General features: G+C 61.6%; 2 protein-coding genes across 9 annotated transcripts; one reads left to right on the top strand and one right to left on the bottom strand.

Annotated features, from left to right (window-relative positions):
- Window positions 1-412: 412 nt before the first annotated feature.
- On the bottom strand, window positions 413-12,045 carry TELO2 (telomere maintenance 2). 8 transcript variants are annotated; one of them, XM_045784690.2, is made up of 20 exons: window positions 10,060-10,512; window positions 9,069-9,346; window positions 7,867-7,935; window positions 7,533-7,680; window positions 7,135-7,237; window positions 6,849-6,917; window positions 6,504-6,645; window positions 6,279-6,415; window positions 5,752-5,831; window positions 5,437-5,538; window positions 5,068-5,156; window positions 4,797-4,888; window positions 4,542-4,658; window positions 4,361-4,432; window positions 3,122-3,286; window positions 2,633-2,724; window positions 2,181-2,280; window positions 1,991-2,055; window positions 1,625-1,740; window positions 413-757 (listed from the first exon to the last, which is right to left on the bottom strand). In XM_045784690.2, exons 1-20 carry the CDS (start codon window positions 10,470-10,472, stop codon window positions 651-653), a joined length of 2,556 nt encoding a protein of 851 aa, XP_045640646.2. In that variant the 5' UTR covers window positions 10,473-10,512; the 3' UTR covers window positions 413-650. The 8 variants fall into 8 exon arrangements, with proteins under 8 accessions (XP_045640646.2, XP_045640643.2, XP_087709916.1 ...); XM_045784687.2 differs by having other exon boundaries at window positions 1,991-2,280; window positions 10,060-10,513; XM_087853790.1 differs by lacking the exon at window positions 413-757 and adding an exon at window positions 11,154-12,045 and having other exon boundaries at window positions 890-1,740; window positions 1,991-2,280; window positions 10,060-10,395.
- A 3,438-nt stretch (window positions 12,046-15,483) lies between these two features.
- On the top strand, window positions 15,484-20,759 carry PTX4 (pentraxin 4). The gene is made up of 3 exons (XM_087853850.1): window positions 15,484-16,196; window positions 16,857-17,511; window positions 19,285-20,759. Exons 1-3 carry the CDS (start codon window positions 15,897-15,899, stop codon window positions 19,923-19,925), a joined length of 1,596 nt encoding a protein of 531 aa, XP_087709976.1. The 5' UTR covers window positions 15,484-15,896; the 3' UTR covers window positions 19,926-20,759.
- Window positions 20,760-24,036: the final 3,277 nt, after the last annotated feature.

Consider the following 24,036-nt stretch of genomic DNA (forward strand, 5'->3'; position numbering starts at 1 on the left):
CAGATTGTAAAGCCTAAAATACTAGAACTGGACGGACTGTGGATGTTAGTGTATTCACCGTGCCTTGTCCCAGCACACAGGCGAGTCTTCTGAGAGCACGACTGACAGTTTCCAGCAGGACACACTGTTCCTGACCACAGGACCTGGTGTCCACTGGAATGGACATGGGGGTGGCCTTGCCCAGGTGACACAGTGGCCAGTGCGGGGCGGGTTCCCTCCACAAGGCAGCTTCACGCAGCTTGGTCCCCAGCTCCCCTTGTGAGGGGCCGGCCTCAGGGAGTGTCAGTGCAGGGAGGGGGACCTTGGACTCTCCCACCCCCAGCTCCTTCTGCCAGCTGGCAACACCTGTGCCCCTTCGGAGGGCCCATCGAGGCACTGCAGACCCTGCCGGAGCAGTGACAACCACAAGGCGTGGGCTGGAGCACCTGCAGCTCCTTTTTATTCTTTCTTTTTGTTGTTTTTTAAAGTCTTCTGCATTCAAATGAGGAAGGGGCTTGGGGACAGGCTAAGAATCAGCCCGCAGGGGCCCCAGCGGCTCCCTCCCTCCTTGGGAGCCGTGGCCCATGTTCCGGTGGCCCTGTCCAGAGGCCCTCGCGTGGACCACTGGGGGAGCACTCGGGCCAGCTGGGCTAGCCACAGCGGGGCAGGCACTAAGAAGAAGACAGCGGGAGGAGTGTGCCTTTGAGCTTCTCCAGAAGCAGCAGCGCCTTCACTGCCAACACCCTGCAGTCCTCGTCAGGGTCCTGCTCTGCCACGTCTGCCAGACCAAGAGAAAGTGGGACGTGGGCAGCGTCACCCAGCTGCACAGGCCAGCCCTCTGCAGTTTCCTCTCAGGGAAGTCCTCCTGCACAAGCCCCCACGGGGCCCAGCTGGACCCCCGCCCGAGACAGCAGCACCCCAGACTTGAGCAAAGGGCTTCACCCCGTCCCTGCACGGGGGCAACGCCCCGCTCCCCCTCGGGCACTGGTGGCAGGGAGGCAGTGGGATGGAGCAGATAGCATTGTCTGCATGGGGAAGGCACCTGTGCCCGAGACCCTGGGACCCGTCCCGGGACACAGGATGCCTGCAGGACGAGGCCCTGAGGAGGACCCGGCCCTGCCAAGAGCCATCCTGACACACGCGTGATCAGAGACAGCCACACCGACAGGTGCTCTCCAAACGACCAGCATGACAAAAGGGGCCCTGCCTGGACCCTGGGTCGGCAGAAAGGGAAGACAAAGGCCATCATCAGACCCCTGGGCCTCCAAGAGTGGCAGCAGATCAGACCATAGAGTCCCAGCCATGAGCCCTGAGGGTGGAAGTGTGTGCGCTGGCTCTGGGCAACTCAAGTGCCTACAGATGGGAGGTCATGTTGGCTCCACCAGACTTTTCAAAAAGAAACTTGTTGGGGGGCAAGGTTTGTCAAAATGCTAATCGCGAATCTGGTGAAGTTACACGGTGCTCACTGTATGGCTCTTGGAATCTTACTGAAGATTTAGAATTTTCCAGAACAAATACGGACTTCATCTCCCACGTCAGGGCACCTTCTCTTGGGTCCCCCTGCAGAACCGCCCCCAAAGTGACCCGAAAACAGCCAGGTCCCCAACACCCCATGCCATGATGGCTGTGGAGGCCTGATGCTCACCTGCCAGCCAGGGCCGGGCTTCCAGCAGCTCATCAGGCAGGTCAGCCAGCAGTCGCTCAGCCGGAACGCTGAGCAGGATGGAGGAGACCGCGGACAGCAGGCCCCGGCGCACATAGCTGCCAAGGGAGGCCAGAAAGCTGAGTCCTGATGGAGCCCCAGGCCAGAGGGACACCACTTCTCGGGGTACAGCAGACCCACCGGCAACCAAAGCACACTCGGCCCCACCCTGCCCCTTCCTGCTTAGAAAGTACTGAGCCAAGCTAGGAGCTGCACCCCCCACCTCCTGTTGTCCACATCACAGCAGCACTTGGAACCCCATCTGTGTGTCCACGTGGGACCACTGCCCTCAGCCCCATGGCCACTCACGCATCACCATGGAAGCGAAGGGTCCACACAAACTCCAAGAGGGCCTTGCCCATGGCCACAGCCACCTGAAACCACAGAGACCAGTGGGCAGGGGTCCTGGCACCCAGAGGGGTCCCCATCTTAGAGCATCTGCTTGGTCCAAGGTGAGGCCCTCTGCAAGAACGGCCACCAGCTGCCACCTCCCGCTCACCGTAGTGTTCACAGCCAGGTACATCAGGGCCCCTAAGGTGTGAACCAATCTCCCAAGAACCAGTTGGTCCTCTCCCAAAAGGTCGAAGGTCACCAGAGGCCTAAAACACAGAATCCAGTGAACGTGCAGGCTGGGCACTGGGAGCTGGCTCCCTGAGCCCCTGGGCACTGAGGGACACTCCTCCTCACCACCTGTCCCCAAGTGGCACCCAGAGTCACGAGGGGAAGGCGCTGGACAGATGCCGAGTGGGTGGAGCGTCGAGGCATGACAGCGCGGCTCCAGCCCTTCCCACCAGAACCCACCGTCTGTGAGACTGCGGCACCTGACACCCTCACATCGCCATTTAATTTAAGCTACAGACAACCACAACCCGGTCGTGACCCTGCTGCTAGTACCGAAGACCCCACACCGGGAAGCCTCCCATCCGCGAGGTGTGCAGGCCTCCCGCTCACCTGTCAAAGTGCCGAATGAGGGGGAAGAAGAAGTAGCCAGCCACCAAGTTGAATTCATTGGGGCTAGCGTCCGGTCCCCGCCTGGCAGAGCCCTGCAAACATATGGTGCTCAAGGCGCCACGCCCCCTCCCCCGTGCAGGACTTGTGCCGTGGGGGATAAGCAGCTCCCGCCCCCCGTGACAGCCCCAGCCCAAGCAGACCCCAGTGACCCAGCACGTGCCGGGTCACGTCTTGCTGACGTAGGATTCCTCGGGCTGTTTCCACGCATAAGTCTGTGGTCCCGTTTTAAAACCCCTTCACCCTGATGCCCTACAGCACATGTCCCTCACTCAGTTTGTACCAAAAACTCCCTTCACAGAACACCAGCACTGACGCCATCCTGGTCCCGACTTGGCCACCCACTCCGTGCAGGCAGTGCCTAGAGGCCACGGACCACTCAGCACCCACCCAGGTCCCACCCACGAGGACCTGACCCAGGTCCTGGCTGACCTGAGTGAACCGCCGGGTCTTGCTTCTGATCCGCTCCTCCACGACTGCCCGCCAGGCGGGAGCCTGAGTGCTGCTGGGCTGGGAGGCGGGACTCGGGGAGCCGCACTGGGGAGTCTTGGGGAGGCGCCCAGGCCGAGACAGCTCCTGGGCGGCCAGAGTCAGGACCTAGAGGAGGGGAAACCTCAGGGCAGTTGTCACTGCTCAAGGGAAGGATGGCATTTTCTAAAATTCAAGGTAAACTGAGTGTCCTTGAGCCCTCCACCCCATCAGCGCCATCGGCCCGCATAGGCTGTGCCGGAGGACATTCTGGGGACCACACAGCACGTCGGGTCCCAGTACCCCAGGATCACTGCACTTGTGTGGGGGGCAGGAGGGAAAGTTGGACATGCTTCCTGGCAACAGGCCAGCGGCCTTGCTTCTGCACCTGGAGCCTCTTCTATTCCAGAACCTCATCCAATCTGGCACCCAGACACCTGGGAAAAGGGAATGAGTTCTGACCCAGACTGCACATGGATGGGCCCCGGGACGTGTGCAGGTGCGCCGGAGTCTAGGCCACAGACGGCAGCCTGGTGCTGGCAGGCGCCGGGCCCGGGCAGTGCGTGCTAAGGGCCTTTCCTCTGAGGGTGACGCGACACTGTCACCGCACCAAATGCCACTGAATGGCAAGCACCAAGATGCCACCCCGTTCCGTGCCGTGACCCTGGTGAGGACACAGCTCAGGCGCAGCGAGCTCGCGTCCCCTGGCCGTCACCACCATCATCTCCAGAACTCCTCCGTCGTCCCAAACTGGAGCGCAGGCCCCGTGAAACACGGCTCCCCACCATCTACTTCCTGCCTGATTCTGACCCCAGGGACCTCACGGAGGCAGGACCGGCTTTCCCCACTGAGCAGGCCCATCCACGCTGTGGCGGGTGTTAGAACGTCCTTGTTTGTACAGCCCAGTAACGTCCATCGTACGGACAGACCGCATTTTGCTCACCTGAGGATGAGGAATCGTACTGCGTAGGAGTCGTATCTCAATAAAACTTTTGTCTAAGATAAAGAACGCAGTCTCCACTGAATCCCACACGCTGGCAAGAAAACCGCAGACGGGTGCCAGTCCCAGCCTCTCGGGTCCAGCGACAAGGGACCTGGTGAGGCCTCTGGTCCTGGCCACGTCGCTCTTGACAAGTATGCGCCCCCCTCCCCCTATGAGGGCAGCCTGGGCCTGACAAGCGGACAGAGGGCCCGGGCACTTACATCCAGGATGTCCATGCGCTGCCGGAGGCTGAAGTTGAGGGCGTAGAATTGCGAGGTCAGATACTCCGCTACCTAAGCCAGGCACACGAGAGGCTGCTGCGGGCCACCACCCAGGCCTAGAGCCCCAGTGCAACGCTGCCTGGGCGGCAGGACCTCTGCACCACACCGCCCCGGGACTCACCGGGACTGGGTCTGTGACCACAACAGCCACCAGAGCTCGCTGGCGCAGCCCCTCAAACCCCACCACGCTTGTCTTCTCCTCCAGGTGCAGCAGCACCTTGGCCAGCTCCACGCTCACCTGCACACAGGGGTCCACGTGCCTCAGCTCCCCACCTGCCCAGGAGGCCCCTGCAGCCCTCCACCTCCCCATCCCAACCACATGCAGGCCTCCTGGGCAGACACCTACCCCTCCCTCCACGTCACCTGCCACGCTCACCTCACGAGCGGCAGCCGGGCTCCTGATGATCAGCCCCTCGAGGGCTCGCAGGGCCGCCTCCCAGCGCTCCCAGTCCTCGGACGAGGTCAGAGCTGCACAGAACAGACGGGCCTGTGCTGGTCCTCAGCCCTGACCTCGTGTGAAGCAGAGCTGGTGGCCAGGGTCTGGGCACTAGGCAGAGGCAGGTGAGTCCCGGGACATGGGCAGTTCCCGCGGCTCAGCCACCCCCAGGGCACACACTGGTGGGGCTCCCGCCGGGGAAAAGGCCCACCTTCTACACAGTCCCGGACGTAGGCAGGTGTCTTCCCACTCTTCAGCTCTCGGTCCCCCGACATGTCATAGGGGACAAGCTCATCGTCACTGAGGAAGCAGCAGAGACCCGTGGGGCCGGCCCGTCACCCGGGAGCAGACAACAGGCAGGCCGTGCTCCTGAGCCACCAGCATTCACCCCAAGTCCCCAAAGCCTCAGAAACAGCAGACTTTACTATTAGGGCACTCACGGAGAGCAGTGCTGCAAGGCTGACCCACGACCTCTCGATGGCGCAGGCCATGTGCTCCCACGCTCACGTGTACAGGGCTCGGATGCTAGCGTGGAGCTGCCCCCCCACCACTGCAGTTCCCACCTGAGACCAGCCCCTACCTGTCCAGGTCAGAGCCCGTGCCCTCCGGCCGGGCCTGGGGGATGCCACGGTCCGCGCTCCCTCTGTCAGTGGTCTCTGCAGCCACTGGAGCGACAGCCAGGCTTTGGAGAACAAAGAAGGAACCCTTTGGGGAGGCCCCCGGAAGCCACCTTCCCGGGAAGTGCTTTCCCTGCCCCCACCCCGCGCTCCTTCGCTTGTGTCTCAGCAACTGGAGTCCAGGATGACGCGGTAAGGGAGTAGTGCGTGTGCAGGAACAGGCCCTGCCCGCCAACCATGCCCAGAGCTCGGGCACCACAGGGCACGGAGACCCTCACCTCGCCTCCGACGGGCTGTCAGCCGCAGGCGGGGGCGCCGCCAGGGCCAGCAACTCGCGGCTCAGCTCGTCCTCTTCATACTGCAGTGCACACAGGCTGGAGTCAGCCGGGGGGAGCGCCAAAGGGGCAGGCCCGTGGCCCCTGGAGCCTCCAGCACAGCCCACAGCTCTGCAAGTCTCTGCACAGCAGCGGGCAGCGCTGGGTGTGCAAGGCCAGGGAGCCCTCCCTCTGGAAGGGCTGGAGTCCCCTGAGGACAGCCTGGGGGCTCGGCAGGTGAGGGGAGGGGACACCTGTCCACCACGCCTGAGTCCCATCCAGAGAGAACACTTCCAGACGCCCCAGGGAATCCGCCTGGGGGCATCTGTCCAGGCACCCGCTGAGGGCCTCCCCCTGTCTCCTCGGGGCCGCGGCCCTCAGCGAGGCCACCAGAGCCCATTCCACCCCAGCACGCAGGTCCGTGGGCCCGGACCCAGGAAGGCGAGGTGACATCGGGGTGAGGAAACACCGAGGGTGTAGTCCTTGTTCACCTGGAACCTCAGGGGAGGCCCCTCGGGGTGGATCCGGGCGCTGGCTACTTCGGCCACAGTCATGCCCAGGCGGCGCACAGCAGGCAGGCTGCTGTCCAGACGGCTCTTCACTCCCGCCATGAGGCTAGCCAGCAGGTCTGCAAGCGCCCACACCCACATGCTGAGCGTTGGGGGCGTGCGGGGACAGGCACAGGGTGGGACAGGGGGCCCGCACTGCCCACTCACCCTCCCGGCTGTCCCGGAGCTCCACCTCCCCCAGGTGCGCCAGGCAGATGAGGACGGCCTTGCTGACGTAGCACTGCTGGGGCAGAGACGCATGACGGATGGCACTGCTGCTGCCCCACGTCTCCAGGAGCTCCTTCAGCACCTGGCGGGCGGTACGGCCCAGTCAGACAGCCCCACCTACCTCCCCAGCACGGGGCCACTGTCCTCGCCATTACCTGTCGCCTACTGCCAGCCCGACAGAGGCTCTAGCCAGCACTCTCTGTTCCAGGCAGGGGCGTTCTCCCTTCCCTTCCCAGCAGAAGGTGGTCCCAGAACACCAAGGATGGAGGGCCAGACCGCGCTTACCTGTATGAGGAGCGGGCGCCGTTGGCTGTCCATGGCCAGGTACCCCAGCAGGCTCTGTAGCATGGGCGTCTGTGACAGAAGCCAGGCATCCCGTCACTGTCTACCAGGCAGACACCAGCTGCCCACGTGATGGGCCGAGGACCATCTGCCCAGGGATCCCACAGCAGAAGTGGGTCTGGGCTGAGGGTCAGCAGTGTTTCCTGAGCAACTTAGCTCAGCTCCACCTGCTACGGTCACTTCTGGGCCCTGGGGTGGCCCTCGGCCCACACCCTTACCATAGTCTCACCGAGTAACGATACTGTAGGAATAGAATTTTTCGGGTCATCACAAACTGAGCTTTCTTACTCTTCATCACCAGGTTCCCCAACAGCCGAGAGAGGACTTCGGGCCTGGGGGCGCATTTGGGGAGAGAGGGAAACGTGTGAACCCCAGACCTCACCAGATCCAGGCTGGACCCCTCCCCAGCTCTGTGCTAACCACAGGGAGTTCTTAGTCAGGATGCTCCCTCCTCCCAGGGACAGCCCAGCACGTCCACACAAGAGGACATCCCCTCCCGGCTCTGGCCGCATCTAGTCAGGGGTGAGGAAGGCGACACAGCCTCTCTGCGTGAACTCGGACTACGTTTGCGGAACGGGAGACCTGGCGTCCCTGGAACCCCCACGTCCTGCCCTCCTGGCTCCTTACCCCAAGGCGGCCTCCACCAGTCCAGTTAGCAGAGCCTCCATGGCCCGGTCGGGCACACACTCCACCAGGCGCCAACAGACCCGCTGCCAGAGGCAGTTGGCCCGGGTGAGTGCCGTCAGACGCGGCACCAGCACGCCCAAGATCTCCTCTGAGGGGAAGCACACGGAGGCCCTGAGCTCGGGGTCTACAGCCCACAGCTGCACTGGCCGCCCAGCCAAGCCCCTCCAGGGGCCAGGCCCATGTGAGGGGACCGCCCCGCTCAGGACAGCCCACAGAAAGAATGGGGAGACGTCCAGAAAGTGCTGTGGCTCCTCCCGGGATGGGAAACACTCACTTTGTCTCCCATGGACACAGGCTTTCCCGAGCACCTGAGACAGGAAGGAGACGGAGCAGTCCCAGCCACCTGGGACGAGAAGGAAAGCGGGATGTTAAAGCAGGGCAACGGTAAGGCCACGAGACAACTTGACCTGACTAGGCGGGAACAGACCTCATTTCTGGACAGGCATCTCTGTGTTGTAAAAACACCATGTCTCTCCATCTAATTCCAACTGCAGTCTCAGTAGGACTGTCTCTAGCTGGAAACACCCATAATAATTTCAAAAAGCCTTTCATGCTCCCACATGCTTCATTGCCCACGATGACCCCACAGAGTATGGACCCGTGTGGTGCGACGGGGTGGAAGAGGCACCGAGGGTCTGGCCAAGGCAGTCGGCCATGTGAGGCACGCGGGCGGGCACATGAGCCGCCCGCAGGGAGGAAACGGCATGGGGACAAGGGGAGGAGGGGCCCACCAGGTTCACCAGGAGCGCCAGGATAGCGGTGCCCAGCATGAGACAGTCAAGACGTGCACAGATGGAAACACAACATCTGCCACCTAACGAGGGGCGTCTGAGACCCTACAGAGACAAACTGGATGCAGCCCCTCAGCAGGAGCCGACGTGGTCGAGATGCACTCTGGACACGTTCAGAATACGCTGGCGGCTTCTCCCAGCACAGAGCAGGAGGAGGGCCGGCCTGGCCGAGCCCCGCAGAACCGTGGGCCGGGCAGACGCGGGTGCACGTCGCCTCACCCTGACTCCCTCGCCATCTGCGGCGGTGGAGCCTCCCTCGCGGAGCGGGCACAGGGACAACGGGAGCACACGCGTGAAGGGCACCCACTCCACAGCCTCGGCGACACCCTGTGTGCCCCGTGACGGGAGAGCGGAGCGTGGTGCAGACACCAGGGCCCCGACGAGAGAGACGGAGACTGGGCGACGTGACCCTTCCAGACGCTCAGTGAAGGGCCAGCAGTGAGCAGCCCCATCTGCACAGCCTCACCGGCGGGCGCAACCAGGAGCTGAAGGGGTCAAGGTCAGTAGCCAAGGAGCGGGGGAAGCTCAGCGCACAGGCAGCTACCACCCCACGCGGGAGACAGCATCTGACCTGCCCGCGGCATCACCCCGAGACTCCCGAGTGCCCAGAGCCATGAGAAGCCGGGGAGGGACGGGCTGGTGGCCAGAGCAGATGACTGGAGGGACAGCGTGGAGGGGCCCGCACCTCGGAGAGAGTCCACCAGCGCCTGCAGCACCCGCACGATCTCCTCGCCGAGCAGAGGGAAGTAATTCTGGGGGAGGAACGGCTCCAGGTTCTCCCGCCGCAGACGGTTGCCGAGGTGGTCGGGCAAGCCCACCGCCTTGCTGAGGAGCGCGTCCTGGAGCGGGGGGAAGGCCGGCCCCGCCCGCTGCCGACACTGGCCCTCCATCACGGCGGCCATCCTGCCCGCACGCAGGAACCGGGCCAGCAGCTGCGCCGTCTTCGTCAGGCGGAAGCTCGGGCTGAAGGAGAGCAGCTGTGAGGGCCAGAGCCGCGAGCCCGCGCCGGGCGTCCCCGGCCGTCACGGAGCAAGTAACCCACAGCTTCACCGGCGCTTGGAAACGAGGATCTAAATCCCACTGCCCAACAGCCGGTCAGCGGCGGGGCGGGAGTGCCCAGAGCCCAGGGCAGCCTCTCCGGCCTGGAGTCGCTGGACACCGCACTCTCCACACTCCCTGTGCGGTTCACGGCAGCCACTGCCAAAACCGGCTGCGCCACAGCACGGCGGCCTCCCGAAATGACTGCCTCGTGCTCTGACAGAGTCCGGGAACCACCTTGAGTGAGGTGTCCCCATAAGTGTAAGCGGGGCCCGGGGGGCCTCACTGGGAGCTGAGAGCCGCGGAGTGAAGCAAAGGGCCCTACGAGGACAGCAATGCCCACTGCCTCCCGATGTCACCCCAGTTTGGAGGCAGCCCACTGCCTAAGGCACCGGGATGAGAACGCTCCTGCCCTCCCTTCCCCAGCTGGACAGGGCCTAGGGCAAGGGCCTCTTCACTGCAAAGAAGATTAACACAAACGCCTTAAATTTTCAGGTGCTCTGCCGGTGCATGTTTTATTCTCTCAGCTTTCAGGACACCACATTCTCACAGAAGCTGGAGAACTGCTGGTTCACAATCCTTCAGGCCACCCTCACACCTCGGACATTACAAGTGACCCCATAATCAGCCCCACTCACCTGGCAGCACCCTCGATGGACTCCATCAGCACCAGGAAGGCTTGGTCAGCAGGGCCCTCCAGGAAGAAGCTGGCCCACAGGTCCTCCAGCTGGCCGTCGGGCAGAAGCTCCAGCCAGCCTGGGCTCAGCCTGCCCACTAGACATCTGAGAACGTCGGAGAAGTGCCTCCTGGCAAACTCCTCCTGCTCCCCGGGAGGGGCAGGGCTCTCCGCTCCACCGAGATACCGCTTCAGGGACCCCAGGGTGGAAAGGATGCAGTCGCCGTCCTCAGAGGAGGACAGGGTGCGAAGTGCTTCCCAGACGGTGGGCAGGACTGCAGACTGCCCTGGATCCATCCTGGAGTCCACGGGAGGAGCACGTGAGAAGTCCACGGAGCCCTTGGCATCCGTGCAAACAGGAAGTATGTTTCTCATACTCTCAGAACCCCACCCCGACCCCTCTGGTTAAGCTTCTAGGGACCCCATCTGCCCTCACCCCTGCTGTCGCCCAGCAGCATCCTCCCCTCCAGTACCCCCCCCCCAGCATCAGCCCCCGCTTCTACCAAGAGTCCGTTCACAACTCGGTACCCTCTGCAGTAGGGCAGTGTGCCCCAGCGTCACAAGTGGGGGTGCTATTGGCATCTAGTGAGTGGGTTGCAGAGGCCAGGGTTGCTGGCAAACATCCCGTATGTGCAGGACAGCACCTGCAGCAGAGGCTTATCCAAACTCAGGCGTCAGCGGTGCTGAGGCTGGGAGACCCGGACTACAGGCATCCTGTCCCTTCTAACTCTAACAAGGCATCCAACTTGTCCAGGGACCAAAATCACGTGTGGTGGTACTCGGGTCAGGTGCCCCGGCAGGATTGAGTACCATTAGGGAGGCAGCTATCACCAGTGCGCCCAGCCACCAGATAAGGCTGCATCAGGGGTGCAAGCAGGGTCCCCACGAGCCGCTCCCTACCCAGCCGGGTCTACGCGGGCTCTGATGTGCGGTGCGCGGGCCGGCTAACGTGTGAGTCCACATGTGGCGCGGCGGGAAGGGGCCGCTTGGGGCGGGCGGGGACCTTGGGGGACCAGAGGGGGTCTGCGGGACAGGCGCGTGTCTGGGGGCGCGCACGGTCTTAGGGCCCGATGGGGGAGCTCGGGGAGGCGCGCACCCGCTCGGTCCCGGAGTCTCCCCGGTGCGCTCACGGCTTGCCCCGCTGCTGCGGCCGCTCCGCCGATTCGCCACGGCCGCCGAGACCCAGCTCCGCACGCGGCTCGCGGCCTAGAGCGTGAGACCGCGGAGCACGAGCTCCCCACGCGCTGACAGAGCTGTCGCTGAATTTTTCGAGTCTGTAGGCCCGGTCCCCACAGGCAGGTCCCGACGAATCTGCCGCGAAGCCGGGGACCCGGAAGAGGGGTGGGCGGGCGGCCACATCTGCGCCTGCGCCGAGTGAGGGCGTGGTCCTGGGTGGGCGGGGCCCTGGTGGGCGGGGCCGCTCCTTTCCACGCGAGGCTCGCCCGCAGCAGGTGGCCGTGTCACTTGGCAGACATCCAGTTCCTCGGTGGCCACTTCCTTCATGCTGGTGTATGTGCGGTGGGCAGCGTCGGGGGCGATCTGGGAAGACCTCAGGGAGGCGCCGGTTCAGCCTCGACTGCCCTTGGGGGGAATCCGGGAAGCCTGCACTCCCTCACGTGCACTAATTAAATGCCTGCTGCGTACAGCAAGCACTGCTCCGGGACAGAGCGTGCAGCCGATCGAGGTCCCGCTCCCAGATCAAGGGCACAGATGAAGTACAGGCGCGATATGTCCGATGGCAAAGAGTGATAAGAAAAATCGGGCGGCGGGCGCCTGCGTGGCTCAGTCGTTGAGGCTGGGGAGGTCTCAGGGTCGTGGGGCAGGGCTCCGCGTGGGGCTCGGCGCTGGCCGGGAGTCCCTGCACATTCCCTGTTCTTTCCTTGGCTCCCTCTGCCCGTCCCCCCGCTCGCGCCTGCGCGCGCTCTTTCTCGCTCTCTGTCAAATAAATAAATAAAATCTTTAAAAAATTCGGCCGGCTGAGGAGTCCGGTTTTGGAATTTCCGCCCTGGGCGCAGGCCGGAGAGCGGGCGGTAGAGGGCAGCCGCGGGCTCGGGGGATGGCAGGGAGCTCAGGCGCGCGGCAGGGCAGGCAGGTGCAGCCCGGGTGTAGGCCAGGAGGGCTGGCCCGGGGCGCTCCTGCGCAGCGGAACTGATGGGGAGGATGCGGGGCTGGGGCAGGACGCGGAGGGTCCAGGGGGATGCCTCCCTGGGACTCCGGGAATTCCTCCCAGTGCGCTCCTGGAATAGAGCCTCTCTCTCCACTTCCCAGGCAACTTCATGCGACCTTGACCCCCGTTTTTCCCCCAAGCCTGTCACGGTACTAGGTGCGTCCTGAAGCACGGAAGGTAAATGTCTTAAGCCTTCATGTGTCTGAAAAATGTCTTTGTTCTTTGCCCCAGGCAGGTTCACATTTGAGCTAGATAGACAATTTTAAGTGAAAATAATTTTCACGCAGAGAGGCGAGGGTTTGCTCCTCTGTTTTTGGCAGCCCGTGTTCAGTTCTCTGAGGAGAGTCTGTCTTTCCCATTGAGCAGGTTTTTCCCCCCGTGGACAGTCCCAGAATCTTCTTCTCATCCATAGGGTTCTGACGCTTGGCGAGATACCTGGCCCTCTGGCGCGTGAAGGCCCTTGACTGTGACACCGTCCCAGCCTCTCTCCCCGTTTTCTTTAGTCTCACTCCACACTTGCTTTTCATTGGATTGACCATGAAGGCCATGTCTTCTCTCTCTGTCTTTTTCATCTCTTTGTCTTTTTTGCCCTACTTTCTGGGCAATTGCTTAAACCTTGCCTTTTAACTTTCCTGATATAATTATTTATTTATTTGGATAATCCTCATTTTCATGCTGCAAGAGCAACTTCCTCCTTTTTGATTATTCCTTTTCTCATCCATGTTTTCGCCTTGTGGACACAAAGCTTTTCTTGTCTTTCTGGGGTAGTAATTAAGATGCTTTAGAGCTTTTCCTTGGCTCTCTGCATTTTTCTCTTCGGGCAGATTTCTGTCAGAGGCTCCCGTGTCTAGAGATCCTTAGCTTAGCCTTCATACGAAGCCTGAGACGGTAAAGGGCGAAAAGCTCTGTATGTGGATGAGGGGAACTTGTTTTGACAGATGGGGAGAAGGGAGGCTCTTATTTTTCCCCAGGGCTAAAGAAGCTCCCACCCTCCTCCTACCTGGGGGCAGGTGCCTGGCTGTGGCTGCTGCTTTCTGGAAGCTGGCAGAACCCTCAGTGTCCCGCAATTCAATATGTAGACCTTTATTTGATCTCTTTCTTTTTTTTTTTAGTTTATTTATTTAAAGTAGGCTCCACGCCCAGTGCAGGGCTTGAACTCATGACTCCGAGATAAAGAGTCACACACTGTACCGACTGAGCCAGCCAGGTGCCCCCGTGGACATTTATTTCAATAACTTGCTCTTAGTGTTACCTTTAAAATAAGTGAATTTTGTCATATGTATAATTTCCAGTAAAATTCTTTTCTAAAAAAGAGCTGGTGATGGAGATGAGGGGAGTCACCTGTCTCAGTGCACACCTGCACCCACCTGCACACCCATCTCTCTCCAGGGCAATGCTGTCCAATCAAAATAGGATGTGAGGGGCGCCTGGGTGGCTCAGTCGTTAAGCGTCTGCCTTCGGCTCAGGGCGTGATCCCGGTGTTCTGGGATCGAGCCCCACATCAGGCTCCTCCGCTATGAGCCTGCTTCTTCCTCTCGCACTCCCCCTGCTTGTGTTCCCTCTCTCGCTGGCTGTCTCTCTCTCTGTCAAATAAATAAATAAAATCTTTTTAAAAAATAGGATGTGAGCCCCATATGTGATGTTAAATTTTCTAGTGGCAGTAGTAAAAAGTGGAAAAAAAGTTAATTTTAATTATATACATAGAAAGAGAGAGAGAAAGGGGGGGGCTCCACACCCAACATGGCACTTGAAGTCCTGATCCCAAGATCGAGAGTTGCGTGCTCCACTGACAGAGCCAGCCAGGCGCCCCAATAATATATTTTGTTTAACCCCATCAATCCAGAATGTTACCGTTTCTACATGTAGTCCCGTAAAGTATGATGACTAGTGAGATATTTTACATTCCTTTTCTGCACTGAGTTTTGTACCCAGTGCCCTTTGTATCCGTGGTGGATCTCAGCTGAGGCCGGTCACATGGCAGAGCTTCGGCCGCCCACACGGCGCGGGGACGGGGGCTCGGAGAGCCAGCTGACCACATCCTGCCGCGGGGCTGGTGAACAGAGTGTTCTCAGCTGCAGGAGGGCAAGGGGGCCCTGGGGACCCAGCCGCTGTCCAGCCAGTCCCTTCACTCAAGCCTGTGCCGTGCCCCAGCCTCCCACTGTCCTGGACACCCTGGCCTCTGAAACCTCTCTATAGTCAGCTGAATGGTGCTTCCCAAAAAGTGGGGAAGGTCCAAGTCCTCAGCCCACATACGGGAGTGCGAGCTTCTTCAGAGAAAGGGTCTTGGCAGATGTAATTAAGTTACAGATCGCAAGATCATCGTGGGTTATCCAAGTGGGTCCAAATCCAGCGGCCAGTGTAACTTATAAGAGACAGAAGAGCAGAGACACGGGGGCGGGGGGCGGGGGGAGAAGGCCGTGGGAAGACAGAGGCAGAGACCGGGGTGATGTGGGCACAGGGAGAGCCAGGACCTGGACAAGGCAGGAGGGTCCTCCCCCAGAACCTTGGGGAGGAAGGAGTGGGGGCCCTAGGACACAGGGCTCCAGGACTGCAAGAGAATAAACTTCCGTTGTTTTAAGCTCCCCCGTGGCGGTCACTGGTCGCGGCAGCCCAGCTATGGGACTCAAGCACAGGCAGCGGCCTAAGTACATGGGGCAGGTGGGGACCTCATCCCAGGGCCAGCTGCAGGGACCATGCAGGGAGCAGGCAGGATAAAACCTCGGTCAGTTAAACCGCCATGCCGTGCCTGGCTCCTCTCCCCCGGGTGCCACTTCAATGGCAGCAGAAGGACAAAGGTGAAGGAGCCCAGGGCCCGAGGAGAGCGCAGGGGGAGGGAGACAGCAGCAGATGTGTGGATCCAGTGTGGCCTGGGAGAGTGACGGGTCAAGGGCAGAGCAGGGGCCCTGCAGAGAGAGCCCCCAAGGGGAGGGAGGGAGTCAGTGTTCCCTCGCCACAACCAATGACCTGTAACCAATGCAGGTCCAAGGTCAGCGTGTTCCCAAGGATCCAGGGAAGGACCCTCCTGCCTCATCCAGCTCCTGGCTCTCCCGGTGACCACATCACCCCTGTCTCTGCCACTGTCTTCCCACGGCCTTCTCCCCTGTGTCTCTTCTGTCTCCTGTAAGGACATCCTGATTCAGTGTGGTGTCCTCTCGAGATCCTTAATGACGTCTGCAAGGCCTTTTTTCCAGATAAACTCACGTTCACATGCACAGGGGAATTCACCGGGTTAGGACTTGGACCTACCATTTCGGGGGCCACCATTCAGCCCACCATACAACCTATACACCAAAATAAATTAAGATGGCCCCCAGCCCCATTTCCTTTGCCTTATCCGAGGGAGAGACGTGGACCTCACAGGCCTCTCTGTGCACAGCCGGCACGCTGGGCCCCACAGCAGACCTGGCTCCAGGGGCGCCCTGGGCCTGGCCCGGCCCCATCCTGCTTCAACTTCTGTTTGCTGGAGGCTGAGTCCATGTGCCCCTGCTAAAGCCATCACCTCTGTCTGCCTCTGAGCCAGCCTGGCCACCGTTAGCACCCAGAATTATTTTCCAGAGAAACTGTTTGCCTCTGTTTAAAGTTTGTGTCCTTGGGAAACTCCAGCCCTCCAGCACTCACCGGCTGGAGGGCAAATGCTCTTCATTAAGGTGGAGGGGGCACCTGACACCCAACCAGGGGCGGAGAAGGAAAGCCTCCCCGGCAAGTTGGAAGGGGCATGGGGGAGGAAGCCACGCAAAGCCAACGGCCCTCTCCTGCGGTCGGGGGCTCCTCTCCGCGTCCCCAGGATGGGCTGCCCGCGGAGGAAGGCCCTGTCTGTCCTCCTTATTCTCGTGCCTGTGTATCTGCATGGGGCTTCGTCACAGCGAGCCAGCCCCGCAGGGCAAAGAAAACCATGTTTCGAGAGGCTCCGCAGACTGGAAGAGCGGATAAACGTACCCACCACTTGGGGCAGCTGCGTGTCAAATTCGACAGCAGACATAGAGCCGTACGTGTGCTGCTCTGGGGACACAAACAGGGAGCGTGGGGTTCTTTCCATCAGTGACTCTACTGTCCCCTACAGTTGGCAACCCGCAGAGAAGGTCTGCTGGGCTCTGTTAGGAAGTCAACTGACAGTGAGGACAGAGTGGGAGCCGGGCTGGGCGTTGGAGCAAGGAGGGCCGCTGGAGGGGTGCTGGGACGTCCTGGGCACAGGGGCGGGAGCTCCCTGCAGGCACTGCCCGCTTTGATCCCCACAAACCACTCATGAAGCCCACCCTGCCCTACGTCCACTCAGGCAGGACCCTGAGCGTCACAGGGGTGAGGTGTGGGGGGCGTGGGGGGTGTGGGGGGGCGTGGGGGAGATGGGGCCTGAAGCCCTCACCCCACAGAGTGCAGCCCAGGGACCGTGGGTTGGTCATGCACGTCTCTGAGCGAGGCCGCCCTGGGGCTGGCTGTGGTCATCGGCCCTCACACAGCTGCCTGGGGATCAGGCAGTGTGGATGGCGGCCAGGGCGTGACAGGCACCCCGAAGTGAGAGCAGGAAGGCTTGTCCTGCACCCACCCACCCCCCGCCCCGACCTCAGCCCCTGTGACTGCTGTGTGTCTCTCTATAGTTCTGGAGGTTCCAAGAGGTGACCTCAACACACCTGCGAGACCTGGCCAGTAGCTACAACCTGTCCTATAGCATCGATGCTTGGTTCCAGAGCCTGGCCCGAGAGACACAGGCGGTGGCCCTGGCCATGAACCACTCACAGGCCACCGTGCAGGGCGACCTGAGCCACCTCAAGACCTGGATGCAGAAGACGCGTCGCAGAAGCCGGAAGGTGGAGTCCAGGGTGCTGGCCTTGGGAGCCGCCCTGAGTGAGAGGGACAAGCAGTGCAGCCAGGAGGGGAAGGGGCAGCAGGAGCACAGGGCCGCGCTCTCCAGCCTGGCCCTGGACCTGAGGGCCCTGCAGGACACGCTGGCTCGCCTCACGCACCTCGTGCAGGGCCAGGGCGCCCGGCTGGCTGCTCTCGAGGGCCGGCTGCAGGGGCCCAGCCCTGGCACCGTAGCCCCAGGCCTGACCCCAGCCCGGCCCCTGACCCCGCCCGGGCTGCCAAGCCCCAGCTCCCCAATGCTGCAGAGGGGAAGGCAGGAGCTCAGAGCTCCGCCCGAGACTGGGGACGCACCTCAGGACCCTGCCGGCCGTCTCCAGGGCACGCGGGCGCCCCCTGGCCCAGGCGGCCAGTGGGCTTGGCCCCCCCCCCCGAGAAAGCAGAAGAGAGTAAGTACCATGGCTGCCCTTATCCCGTTGGCCTCCCCTCTCCCCTCTTGCGCCTCCTTAGGCCTCTGGTGTCCTCTGAGCAGCCTTCTCCCTGGAGCTCTGAGGAGTGGACACTGGCTTCACACCCCATGTACCCCCAGAAGAAAGGGGGGCCGTGCAGGTGACGGCCTGTCTGCGGGTCCGCGGTGCCCTGGAGCGGATGTGCACCGACATCGGGCGCTGCCTGGGGGGGACCCCCACTCCCACTGGTGGCCACCTTCACTAGGGCTGGCAGGATAGGGCGATGTCCTCAAGCCTCACTGGCACGAGCCTCCTATGCTGGGCCCCCAGCCTCAGCTGCCCCCGCCCCCAGTGCGGTTTGTGCCAAGCCTGGAGGCCCCTCTGAGAAGCCCGTTCTGCCTCACTATTCCAGATCTCCCAGGATAGGGTTTCTCGGCAGCAGCCCTACTGACATTTGGGGCCGGCGGGGCGGGGAGGGGGGGTGTCCCAGGTGCTATGGGTTTAGCAGCAGCCCCGGCCCCTGCGCGCTGAAGGCCAGTCCGTCTCTAACTTGTGTTTTTGACCGGGTGGCTTCTCTGTCTGGCTTAGCAGCCCTGGGGACCCACGAATCTGAAGCAAGGTTTCCCTCCCTCCAGGTAGCTCTGGTGGCCTCACCAACAAGACAGGGCTGACCGGCTGACCTTGGAGGAACTACCAGGGCTCCCGGGAAGGATTTGGGGGCCCCCAGAGTTCTGACAACAAAACTGTCTGCAGTTATCCCTAGATGTCTTGCGGGGGGGGCAGTCACCTCCAGCAGCACCTGCTGTACGTTATTATTATTATTATCATCATTTTAGAGAGAAAGAAGGGGGCAGGGGCAGAAGGAGAGAGAATTTCAAACCAACTCCATACTGAGCTCGGAGCCCGACTCAGGGCTCTATCCCTCAACCCTGAGATCATGACCTGAGTCAAAATCAAGAGTCAGACCCTTAACTGCCTGAGCCACCTGGACACCCCCTGCCCTAGATTATGACAGGGGTCCCTGAGGGGAACAGTGGCTGGGAGCCCTCCATCCTCGGGTCCAGTGGGCTGGCGAGTTAGAGATGTAGGTCCCCAGCCTGCCGATTAGGACCATGGACCTCACCCCGCCCCGTGGACCTCTGTCAGGCAGACCTGAAGGGGGATGGCCCCAAAGACATTGACATGCCGACCCCTGGGCCCTGTGGGTGCGGCATCCCATGGGCAAGGGGCCTTTCCGGCTGTGATTACGGGTTGTGAGACAGGAGGGGTCTGGAATAAACACCAGGGTCCTCATGGGGGAGGCAGGAAGGTCAGAGCGGGAGCTGTGACCACAGGGATGGAGGTTAGAGGGACGCACTTTGAAGATGCAGGAGGGGCCGTGCTCCATGGAGCGGGGGCGTCTCCGGAAGCTGACAGGGCAGGAAAGGAGTCTCCCGGGGGCCTCGGAAGGAACCCGCCCTGCCTACACCGTGATTTTAGTTGGGGACCCGGGTCTGGCTCTTGTCCTGCAGGACCCTGGGAGATACGCAGCTGGTGTTGTTTTGAGCCTCTGCGTGGGGGGGGGGGGCTCCGTGACGGCAGCCCCGGGAGGCTCACGGCGGTAAGACCGCTCTGGCTCCCAGTCTTCCCGCCTGTAGGACGGGCTCATGGTGCAGCAGGGTCCCATGGGACCCTGCATGGCCAACCTCACAGCGCGGATGCAGTTCAGCCTCGGGGTCTGCAGCCCATGCCTGTGCCGGCCCCTGGTGCTGGGGCTGACTCTCCCCTCTGTCTCCAGCCTGTGATGTGGGCCCCGTGCTGGTCTTCCCGAATGCCTCTACCCAGAACGTCGCCTTCCTCAGCTCCGGCTTCCCGTGGGGCCTGCAAGCCCTGTCGGTCTGCAGCTGGGTCCGCACGGCCTCGGGCCGCCTGGGCACCCTGCTGTCCTACGCCACGGAGGAGAACGACAACAGGCTTGTGCTGCGCGGCAGGGACTCCCTGGCCCCCGGCTCCACCTACTTGGTGATTGGAGACCCAGCCTCCAGGGAGCTGCCCCTGCAGCCGCTGCTAGACGGCCGGTGGCACCACGTGCGTGTCATCTGGATGTCCACCCTGGGCAGGTACTGGCTGCACATGGACCGCGGGCTCGTGGCCACCAGCTCTCGCTTCAGAGAGGGCTACAAGATCCCTGTGGGAGGGTCCCTCGTCCTGGGCCAGGAGCAGGACAGCATGGGGGGTGGGTTTGACAGCTCTGAGGCCTTCGTGGGGAGCATGGCAGGCCTGGCCATAAGGGACCGGGCACTGGTCCCCGGGGAAGTGGCAAAACTAGCCACTGGGAGGGAGGTCCTGGGGGGTGCCATCCTGACGCTGAACGATGCCCAGTGGGGAGGCGGATTTATGCAGAGTGTGAACTGCAGCTGCTTGGAGCTCTGTCCCTGAGGCCTCACGCTCTGGGTCCGCCAGGAGCCGCCCTGACCCCAGCACACCCTGTCGAGGGCCCCTTCCTGGACTGGGGAGGGGACAGGGCCACGTGAGAGGGAGCAGGACGACAGGTGGAGTGGGGCCGTGGGAGGACCTATGGGCTGTGACATCATTCCAACCTGGGGAGCACGGGACCCCAGTGGGGCGTCTCATCTGGGCTGCATTGGCCAGTGGAGAAGCCCGTTTTCATGGAACCTGGCTGGGTGCTTTTGAGCTGCCATGGCCCTCTCTCTCGAAGTGGCTTAGAAAGTGTCCGTCCGGGTGGTCCTTGTCCCCATATCCCTCATGAAAAGGGTCAGGAATCCATGTCCTGCCCCCAAGCTCCAGTGCCCTTCACCGGGTGCCCTGGGGGTTTCGTCAAGGTGCTGCGTGGCCAGTGGCCGGCAGGGCTGCCAGAGCCCACGAAGGAAGCACGCTGTTTGGAAAAAGACACGAGCCGTGGTCGGCAGCGGAGTTACCAGAGCAGTGTCACAACGTTCACCCATGATGCGTGTCTAGTACAGCTGGTTCGTGAATTCGCCGAGCTGTGCAACCAACAGCACAGCCCAGTTTTAGGGTGTTTCCATGCCCCCCCATCATGCCTGTTAGCAGTCGCTCCTGTCCCCCCAGCTCAGGCGACCCCTGACCGACGCTCTGAGTGGATTGGCCCATTCTGGACGTTGGACATTTCACCTAACGGAATCACACGCTGTGGGGTCTCACGTCTGCGTCTGTCACCGAGCGGCGTGCTCCCCGACCCCGGGGACACTCCCCTGCCCTCCGGACGTGGTGGCACCCTGCCGTGATGGACCCCGCACTGTGCTCCGTTCATCCGCTTCCAGTCTCTGGCTTCCGTGAATAAAGCTGCTTCAAGCATTCTCGTGAGTCCCGGTGCAGACACGGTGCTGTTCCCCTTGAGTGGGTGCTGGAGACTCGAATTTCTGGGTCGCGTGGTGAACTCATGTCTGAACTCGCAAAGGGACGGCCAAACCGGTTTCCAGAGCGGCGGCCTCCCTTTCCATTCCCACCACCCGCCAGTGTGAGCGCTCGGGCTTCTCCGCATTGTTGCCAACACTAGATGTGGTCGGTCTGACGACGTGTATTTGCACAGTTCTGAAGCGAGGCCCGTAAAAGAACGGGCACTGAGAGAAGGGGCGTTAAGTTTCAGTGGGATGAAAATGAACCCCTACGGTATCGGGGATTCCCAGGGAAGAACCAAACACAAGCTCATGCAATCAGGAAGGAGTCCGTGAAGACAGGAGAAGAGGGTGTTGGGCGGGGGGACCCACACGTGGGAGAGGCAAGGAATCAGAGTTCGGGAACAGGTTCGGTTCTTAGAACTCCCCCCACTTTGTTTTTTAAAGATTTATTTATGTATTTATCTGCGAGAGCAAGAGAGCGAGAGTGAGAGAGAATGCATGTGTGAGAGCTTGAGGAAGGGCAGAGGGAGAGAGAGAATCTCAAGCCGACTCAGGGCAGATCACCCCGTGGTGGGGGACACTGTATCTCCTGACCCTGAGATCACGACCTGAGCTGAACCAACCGGGCCACCCAGGAGCCCCTCTCCCCACTTTACAAGTGAGAAACCAGACTGTGCCAGCCGGGCCACGAGGGGGCCTGATTTCAGCCCTGCAGCTGCCCCGTGGGGGGAGTGCTCTAAATCACTCCCTCGGTCTTTTAGGGTATTCCCATCTCTGCAGAGCTGTGAACCCAGCAATTCAGGGCCTTCTGCCCAAAGACAGCGTGGCCGCCTCCCCCGTGAATCAAGGTTGGAGGAGGCGTTCTAGAACTGAAATCCCCCCGGGTGGCCAACGGACGCTCCCTGAATCCGACTCCTGCTTCCCCTTGCACTTGCCCAGGGCACGTGCACATTTAGGGCCAGCAGCTCCTTCTCAGGCTCTTCTTTCCTGGGCACCTGGGGCTTTTTCTGGAGTCTTGCTCAGTCCCCCACCCACCCCCACACCCCATGAGGAGGGAGGGATGATGTGCTGCTTTAGGGAAGACTGGTAATCTGACTACTGTTTCTTCAGGGACAGCAGGGTCCCCAGCATAAAAGACCACATGGGGTATTATTTCTGGACCCCTCACCCTTCTGGGTGCTTATAACACCTGGAGGCCCAGGATGGCCCACCATTCATAGCAGCATTCCCCTACAAGTCCACACACCCTAACACCACAGGACTAGGGCAAAGACAGAATGGCCGTGGGCTGCCACATCCATACGTGGGAAGCTCCCACGAGGGCAGAGCGGCCTGGGGAAGGGCTTGGAGTCAGGGCTGAGACAGCTTCAGGATGGGCTCTGGTCACTGAGAATTTGGTCTGGGCTCTGTCCAGCAGGACAAGGCAAGCCATGCAGGGTTTGAAGCAGGACAGTCTGAACACAATATCTCATGCGACTGGCCATCCCCATGGGGTCAGTGACAAAGCCCCCCCTCCATTCCGAAGCATGAACCACCTGTAATCCCTGAAACCCCATCTGTGACCTGAGCCTGTTGTGTTTCTGGGTAAGGACAACATGACCCAGAGGCGCCCTTCTCATGCTATGGGGACCAGGGCCTGGCAAGAAGCTGGGGCTGCTTTCTCCCTTCCCCGCCCTGCCCGCTCATCTTCCAGAAGGGCCACTGGTCCAGCACAAGTACAATCAGGCTCATCAGCTGTCTGACAGCGCTGGCCTTCGGGACCAGCCTGGCCTGCTGGGCCATAGAGATGCCTCCAACCTCCAGCAGGACCCACGGACTGCCCTTGCTTCTCTGCCACTGTGCACGGCAGGTCTGCATGCTGGACGTTGTCACGGGAACCCCACCATCCAGTGCACTCAGTCAGCAGCCCCACACCCAGCCCAGCCCTTCCTGCTCCTCACGGTCAGTGGGCCGGGCCACAACCCCGGGGCCATTATACTGCTCTGGTCCGTCACCTGAAAGGACAAAGCCAGATGACACGAATGAGAAACACCCTTTTTTGAAAGAATGTTGTTTTTAGAATTTCCGAAAGAGCATTGCGCAGTCATCATGGGGAAAATTCAAAACCCTGTCCGACTTCTCTTATTTTAGTTTTAGTTCTGATTTTGAGTTATGTGGGGGGAGGGGCTCTGTTACTTTCTCAGCCTCAGAGCCTCTGAAAAACTTTGTAAATCTTTTTCTTTTGAAAAGTTTCACACCTAAAAAACAGAAGTGGCAAGACAGACACACTGCAGGCCAAACAGGTTGGGCCTAGACTGACCACGTCAACATTTGGCCACGTCTGCTCCCCTCTGTCGCTGGGTCCCAGTCCCTATGATGAGGCAGCCGCACATGTCACAGCCCACGCGCCCGCATACGCCCTGTGTCTCCTGAGAACACCGACCTTTCCTGCGGTGACGTCCAGACAATGCTCAGCCTTGGGCACTGAACCAGGCAATCCCACCACCCAGCCCACTCCATGCCCAAGCTTTGCCAGTTGTCTCAGCGAGGACAGAACCACCAGGAGCTTCGGCGGTCCTGTGCCTTCAGTCCCGTCCCAGAGGGCAGTCCCTGCACGTTGTGGCCGAGCAGAGCCGCCTAGCAGTTTAGCAGATGTCCCTCAGTTTGGGTGTGTGTGATTCCCTCCTGGTGAGGGCACTCGGCCAAGCAGCTCCTGCAGCAATGCCCCAGGAGCCGTGTGTCCTCCTCGGTACAAGCCCCGGGGGCCCGGGCGGTGCTCAGCCTGTCCTGGGCTCAGGGGGCATCCGCCGGACTTCCAAGATTTCTTCCCCTTCCTCGTTATCGGTAAACTGCAGGGAGATACGGAGGCCGCGCACGGGCCCGCGCGCAGCACACCTGCCCCGACGGTAGAGCACGCGGCTGCGACCGGTCATGCCTCCGGCGGCGGCCAGGCAACCAGGCGTCCGCCCGCCCTTCCTCCCGCGCCGGTTGTTCGGCCTCCACCGGCTCCAGGAGGGGCTGTCTGCCCGCCCTCCTCCCGCTTCCTCCTGTCCCGTCCGCGCGGACCCCGGCTCCCCTCTCCGTTCCTGCCGCGATCCGTTCTCTGGGACCGGGTCCCTTCTGGTCACCCGAGCGGCCACGGAGCCCCCTCCGCCCCAGAAGGCGCCGGGCGCAGGACTACAACTCCCAGA

The sequence above is a fragment of the Ursus americanus genome, chromosome 2 (genome assembly GCF_024610735.1).
Source record: "Ursus americanus isolate L20-20 chromosome 2, mUrsAme1.1.p, whole genome shotgun sequence".
Lineage (NCBI taxonomy): Eukaryota > Metazoa > Chordata > Mammalia > Carnivora > Ursidae > Ursus > Ursus americanus.